This window comes from Eublepharis macularius, chromosome 12, assembly GCF_028583425.1.
Source record: "Eublepharis macularius isolate TG4126 chromosome 12, MPM_Emac_v1.0, whole genome shotgun sequence".
Classification (NCBI taxonomy): domain Eukaryota; kingdom Metazoa; phylum Chordata; class Lepidosauria; order Squamata; family Eublepharidae; genus Eublepharis; species Eublepharis macularius.
In genome coordinates, this window is record NC_072801.1 from 2,792,975 (window position 1) to 2,800,177 (window position 7,203).

Below are 7,203 nucleotides of genomic sequence, written 5' to 3' on the forward strand. Positions count from 1 at the left end.
GATTACAGAAGCCGAATGATAATAGCCCGTGAATGACAATGGCAGGCATGATTGAATAGGGTGGGGTATGCAGAGGGGTGGTGGGTGTTAAGAAATCAGCACTGGCAATGAGACAGGAAGTCTTTGTCTCGATTCTGTCCAGGGGGCTGCATTGAGTTGAGCTTCCTTAACAGTTGGAATTCAGCAGTCTCTCTTTCTAATCTCCCTTTGAAATTCCTCTGCAGGGTAACTGCCACTTTTAGGTCAGCAACTGAACGTCCTGGAAGGTTAAAATGTCCTCCCACTGCTTTTTGAAGGTTCTGGTTTCTGACGTCAGACTGCCGTCCATTAATTCTTTGTGGAAGAGACCAGCCAGTTTGTCCACTGTAGAGAGTGGAGGGACCGTCTAGGTTTGCTTTTGGGAGGGCGGCATAGCCGAAACGCCTCCCAGATTTTCAGGGTCGCCGGGAAGGACGCGCGCAGCGGCCCAGGGCTCCCCGTCGGCCTGCGGCGTTGCCGTGGCAACCGCCTTCCTCTCCCGGCGGCCCAGCATGCCTCGCGCGCGACCAAGATGGCGGCGCCCAGCGCGAGCCAGGCCCGGCCGGCGCCCGCCTTCCCCTTCCCGCTCGCGGGCTCTGGCGAGGCGGCGGAGGCGCAGCCCCCCAGGAGGAAGAAGCCGCCTTGCCGGGCCTGCACGGATTTCAAGAGCTGGATGCGCGACCAGAAGAAGCAGGCCGCCTCGGTGAGGGGGGTGGGTGGGTGGGGAGGAGGAAGGGAAGCCTGGGCTCCGTCCTCGGGAAGGCGGGCACAATACTCCGCTTGCCTGCCGCTCGGCGGCCCTGCCCTGTGTGCCTCCCGCCTGTACTCTAGGGCGCAGACTGCCCAGGTCGCCTCTTCTTCGTGTCAAGCTTACAACGCCCTTATAACAGGCCTTGACGCTTTTTCTGTGACTTGATTTTCAGCCCCCACGTTCTGATTTTTGCTATCACAAAACCTGTTCCTAAACTTTTCTTGGTTGCTTGTCACTTTTTAAAAGCTGTTAGCACAAGTGTTGTAGTGTGTAAATATACATGGGTTGACTTTGGTTGACATTGCAACACAAAGCTAACTTCTACTCCTCGCCTAAGCTTAATACTTCTAGTAAGAATCACAAAGAGGCAATCACAATCAATGACTGATGCCACAGTGAAGTTTTTAAGTGCCTTAGGAACTAAGGGAGAGGGTGCCATAGAAAGAGATGGGGGCTCTTCCTATATCCCCTTGACTGAAAATTGTCCTCTCACAAATAGTGTTGGCAGCTTTAAGAATTTTTCAACACAGCTGGTGTGTTGATACCATATTTGGGGTTTGCTGTGGCTCCAGCATGCTTTGTGTAAGGGGAAAATTTCCTTAAGTCTCAATTTTGGAGTCCCCTGCTAACATCATACATCTTCGTCATGCATCTGACAAAGAGAACTGTGGTTCTCGAAAGCTTATGCTACAGTAAAGTTGGTTAGTCTTAAAGATGCTACTGGACTCTTAATTATTTCCCTGCTGACATTATGACTATAATTTATCAAGGCAAACAAGAATTGGTAATTACAGAAAGAAATGTTTATTGAGAGATATACTTAAAATAAACTTGATGCATACTCTTAACAAAGCTGCATGCCCAACAGAGTTCTCACTCACATTTATACCTTCCCATGGACATGGAAAGGAAAGCAATATTGTTTACAGTAGTAGAATAATTTATGAAGGCAAACCAATTGAAAGCAATGGAATTTTGAAAGTTTATAATCAATTTAGAAGAATGATAGGTCAGTCATGAAAAGTAACAGGTCAAAAAAGTGAGAAGTGCTAATTGTTTGGCTCCTCTTGTTATCAACTAGAGGGCTACATTCAAGGCTGAGAGGGAAGACTACGCCTTCAGAGTTTCTTTCTGGAGCCTGCTCTATCCAAGTTACCCAAACACTCCGTTTGTCAATGACCTTCCATTGTTTACAAGGGAAACAGTTTGGTGTAGTGATCAAGAGTGCGGGACTCTAACCTGGAGAACCGAGTTTGATTCCCCACTTCTCCACTTGAAGCCAGCTGGGTGACCTTGGGCCAGTCACAGCTTCTAGCTCTCTCAGCCCCACCCACCTCACAGGGTGTTTTGTTATGGGGATAATAATGGCATACTTTGTAAACCACTCTGAGTGGGTGTTGTCATCCTGAAGGGTGGTATATAAATTGAATGTTATTATTATTACATAATGTCATAGAACAATATAGTACAGTGTAATAAAAATGAAGGAGGAATTCTTTTGAGAATTGTGTCAGGCAGGACCAACTTAGAAATTCATGCTTTTATAGAAATTAAAGTATATGGGCAAAATCCTTTTCTTAAAAATCCCTTAACACTTTGTATATCCAGGTGGCATGAAGATTTAGGTGGGTAGTTCACGGTGGTCATTCTGAAAGGGGAGAAGCATGGATAAACTGAACAGGGTCTTGAGTGTGAACTCTTCTTGATTTCAATGAATTATGAACTTGCTGTAGCCATTTATTGTATTTTGCTGTTTCCTTACTCTCTCTAGCTGGTTGCTTAAGCATAATGTTTTCCCAACTTAGGAAACAGGAGCTGAAGAGAAGGAGCCACGTCTTGATTGCCCTCTAGACAGAGAAGAACTGGGGAGAAACTCGTGGGCTTTTCTTCACACAATGGCTGCATATTACCCTGACCGGCCTAGTAAAATTCAGCAGCAAGAAATGGTGCAATTCATCCACTTATTTTCCAAGGTTTTCCCTTGTGAGGAGTGTGCAGAAGATGTGAGAGATAGGTGAGTTTGGTTTTCTTGAGCATATACTGTTTTCACTACACTACCAGTCATCTTGAAATTCCGCAGCCAGATAATTTATTTAGTAACAGTGTGCTTATTATTATTATTAACTTCATTTATGCTGTCTTCCTCCCCAAGGGGAAGACAAAGCAACTTATATTGTTCCCCTCTACTCATCCATTTTATTCTTGCAACAACTCTGTAACATAGGTTAGTTAAGAGTGTGCGACTGGCCTAGGGTCAACCAGCACGCTTCTATGGCAGATTTGGGATTCAAACAGCAATCTAGATCATGCAAGCTATCCACATCTCTTATTTTTAATACTTCTGCCATTTTAAACCTGTCCCCTTCCTCCCCCACCTTCTTGTGTTACTAATCAAAAGGACCGTGCAGATGTATTGCCTGTCATATCCACTAGGGAGCAGAATTGCACCAGACAGCAACTTGGTGTATAGCAAAGGAAATTGTTACATGGAACAAAACTGAATCAGCTAAATGTGTCTGAATTATTTTCTTGAACAGCTTGCTTGCCTTGCTTCTACAAGTAATGTTTACTTTAATAAGTGTTCCAATTAAATGTAGTTTGGGATAATTGTGGTGTTATGGTTAGAATGGTGGAATAGGATTTGGGACACCCATGTTCAAATCCCCACAGACATCAAAGTTTGTTGGGTGAGCTTGGACCAGTCACACACACACTCAGCCTAGCCTGCCTCACAGGGTTGTTGTGAGGATAAAATGGAGGAGTTGAGACAAAATAATAAAAAAATTTTTTAAAAAATCAGCCCCACAACATAATCTAGGCTCTTTCTTTTTTAAAAATCATAGTGGCAGTCAAACCTAGTTTGCCAGCAGTAGCCCCAATAAGCATGAGTGCAAAGTCCCTGTTTAAGTTGGTGCTGCACCAGAACACTTTCTGTTGCATTGTGGATCCAAAAAAAAAAAAGAGTGCTTATGCACACTCACATACAGTTGTTTTGGAGAAGGTGCTGGTGTCTACACCAGATGACTTGCCTACCACCAGTGAGAGAGAACTTTAGGGTTTGAGCTATGGTTTGTCTGCAGAATATGGGAATAAGCACAGGGTAAAATATCGCTGCTTGGTTTCCAGCTTGATGTGGGAAATCCATCCATGTCTGCTTGCTGGGTACGTCTGCCTGTGATTGATGGTGCAAACTGTATACTTAATAGTGCACTGGTAACACAAAATATATGCCATTAAGCGTTAAGCTTGCACATGCTCTCTCTCAACGTTCACACACATTCCATGAATGTGCAGACACATTCCAAGAGTGTGTGTGTGTGTTACAGATCTCTAAACTAGTTTCCAGCTTGCTAAAAGATTATTGTCGAAGGCTTTCACGGCCGGAGAACGATGGTTGTTGTGGATTTTCTGGGCTGTATAGCCGTGGTCTTGGCATTGTAGTTCCTGACGTTTCGCCAGCAGCTGTGGTTGGCATCTTCAGAGGACACTGAGAGATCCCTGTCTTTTGGTGCTACACCTCTGAAGATGCCAGCCACAGTTGCTGGCAAAACGTCTGGCTACACAGCCCGGAAAACCCACAACAACCATTGCTGAAAGATGTCCAGGGATACAGCTGGTTGGAAATACCTATTGAAAGAAACATCCTCCGGCTCTTTGGTTTTCCCCTGTGTGCAGAATACAGCGAAATCAGCCTGATGCCACCAGCAGGCAAAACCTGACCCAGTGGTTTTGCCGGCTTCACAATGAAGTGAATAAGAAGCTGGGGAAGCCTGAATTTGACTGCTCCTTCGTAGATGAGCGCTGGCGAGACGGCTGGAAAGATGGCTCCTGCGATTAGATACCCTGCTGGAAATAAAATGGGACCCTCTTTAATTAAAAAAAGGAAGACCAACGCAGATGAAGAACAAAATCAGTCCTGGTAGGGATGGTTGCCAAGGCATCCATCCATGTATGCTTTTTGAATGGGAGTTTATGTGCTAAAGGCAGGGAGCAGAGTCTATAAGGTATGTCTCTCCTTTGGGGAATCCCTGCAGTACCTGCAATTTTATAGGAAGTTTGCATCCACTGGCTGCGACTTCCTGCTTGTATTCGAAGTGTCTTCCAACTCTGTATCTTTTTCAGTTGCCATCTGGAGCTGCGGTAAAAATCTAGGCAATTGCTCGATGGGGGAGGGGAGGGCTTAGCCTTTCTCCAGCCCCTTTCTCTGTCCTGAATAATCCTTTCAAAGGCCTAGGTGCCTTCCTTCCCCTTTTCCATGTAGGATCAGCAGATCCTTCTTCATACTAATTTCTTTCCCTCATCTTTGTAATTAAAATATTTTTTAAAATGAAGCTCTTGGAGATTCTGCAGCAGTAATCAAACCACTCTGGAACTAGTTCTTCCAATACTTCTGCAGGGTTATTTTTCTCTCTGAGAAGGAAAAGTTCCGGGTTTTTTCCCCCCAATGGGTTACTTAGTGTGCTGACACCAAAATATATAGGATTGTGGGGTTTCAGTCATCTTCTTGCTTGCTGAAATACTGAGAGAAAGGAACATAAAATCATTTAAGTCTGTGATCAGGTCTCTAATTTCAACTGTTCAGATGTTATCCTTTGCATTTCTCTCTCTCCAGCCAGACTAGGCAAGAGGAGCAAATCCTAATTGAAGCATGAAATAAGCACAAGGAGGTTATTAATATGAAAGCTCATGTAGTGTGTTGAAATGGGAGGGGGGGGGGATTCATGAAGATTATATTAATTCTGGAGCTAGCAGACCTCTGTGCGCCAAGAATCTGTGTGCTAAGTGGTTCTAATAGAAGGTAATTGTGCTCCTACCGTGTCTTGTGCAAACTCTTTGATGTAGCCGGATAGTGGCAGGAGGGAGCTACACCCATCCCGTAGATCCATTTGAAGAGCTGGGGACTGAGAGAGATCTTGGACCGCACACCAGTGAGGAAACGCGAGGCAGCGGCATGTCCCTCCTAATACTAGTAGGTTGTGCTGCATCAGTACAGCAGGGGCGTAAGTGTGGGGTTAACCTTGGTTTCAAGCAACATGTCTGTAAGGGGTGATGATTTGAAAACCATAAATTAAGTTATACGAGACATTTCTTTCCCAAGTTATTTAAAAGAGGTGAAAGTCTAGCTGTTCTGGCTGTTAGATTTGTAACCCCCAGAAATACAAAGTTTCTTTTTCTGGGTATTAGAACTGAGCCCCTGATCCTGGCTGGGGAGTCTTTGTTCCCCCACTAGAATTATTTGCCCCTTTTCCTGTACATTTGGTCTCTAGAGCATCTTTTGATTTATTCATTTCATGAGCTGTTTTAACAGCACTAATACGAAAGGATTGGGTGCAATTATTTAAATTTCAAAGAGGCATGCAGCGCCTTCAGGCAAGGATGGGATAGTCCTGTATGGCTCTTGCTAAAGCCACCTAAAGCAGGGTACAAAATGAAAACCAATGGTTTTGAACTGTTCTGTGTGATTATTTTTAAGGTGTTTCATTTTATTGGCAATGGTGGGGTTTGTTCAATTGCAGCTGATGAGATGTCAGATGTGAAGCGTGTCTGAAAGTGTATTTATTTCCTCTCTGGTAACCAAACAATAAAGTTAAACATTTCATTTACTTTCCTCTTTTTTAAAAAAAGCAAACGAACTTGATAGGGTTATAGGCCTCTGTAGCCGGGGGTGGGAGGGGGGGAGACGGATAACAAATCCATCCCCACATCCATTTTGCATAGTATTTTAGTGTGTAGAAATATTAAGACATTAAATTAACACAGGTTTACTGGGAAAAGGAGCGATCTCAGTTTGCGCCCCAAGTGAGGTGACAGGGGCAAAAACAAAGCAGCCGGCAGCGTGTACAACTCCTGCTGCTTTGGCTGTAAGAGCTCCGGCCTCCCTTTATGAAAATGAGACCTCTCTGACTACTGGCTGAGCTCCTGAGTTACTATGGAACTAGGAACTCATAAACATTTCCGCTATGCAGAGCCACTTTTTCTCGATGTATGCATGCATGCCTCTTCAAATAAAGCAGTGAGACCCAGTCTCTGGCTTGCATGCACAGGCATGACCGATGCTTAGCTGTTCATGTGTTGCACTTACATGCGCCAGTGTTTTCCTGAGGACATTCATTCTAACACCCAGCACAGGCAGCAGGCTGGAGCTCAAGTAAGATGGTAGTGTGGTGGGGGAGAGCCAACCAGCATGACTCTTTCTCCACCGAAACATTGCCAAGCAGCTAGTGTGAGTGCTGCAGCCTTGGTAAGCAGGTGGCCTGGGCAGTCAGCTGGAACCATCCTTGGCTGCTAAATGTCTGGAAAACAACAGCTCTGAGTTGGAAAGGCCTGAATACCATCAAGAATCTTACAGCTGGAAGCCATCTTAGAGGCCATCTAGTCCAACCCCCTGCTCCGTGCAGGAAATCAGGTGATTGAGCATGCCCAGACGCTGTGCT

At 45.0% G+C, this 7,203-nt stretch overlaps 1 protein-coding gene across 1 annotated transcript; it reads left to right on the forward strand.

Moving 5' to 3' along the window:
* The first annotated feature begins 544 nt into the window (after positions 1-544).
* On the forward strand, positions 545-6,372 carry GFER (growth factor, augmenter of liver regeneration). The gene is made up of 3 exons (XM_054992330.1): positions 545-721; positions 2,575-2,783; positions 4,445-6,372. The coding sequence occupies exons 1-3, from the start codon at positions 551-553 to the stop codon at positions 4,605-4,607; spliced, it is 543 nt and encodes a 180-aa protein (XP_054848305.1). The 5' UTR covers positions 545-550; the 3' UTR covers positions 4,608-6,372.
* The last annotated feature ends 831 nt before the right edge of the window (positions 6,373-7,203 follow it).

Coding starts and splice junctions, on each gene's coding strand:
- GFER (XM_054992330.1), top strand. CDS start 551: ATGGCGGCGCCCAGCGCGAGCCAGGCCCGGCCGGCGCCCGCCTTCCCC. Junction 722..2,574: donor AGAAGAAGCAGGCCGCCTCG/GTGAGGGGGGTG, acceptor TTCCCAACTTAG/GAAACAGGAGCTGAAGAGAA. Junction 2,784..4,444: donor GCAGAAGATGTGAGAGATAG/GTGAGTTTGGTT, acceptor CCCTGTGTGCAG/AATACAGCGAAATCAGCCTG.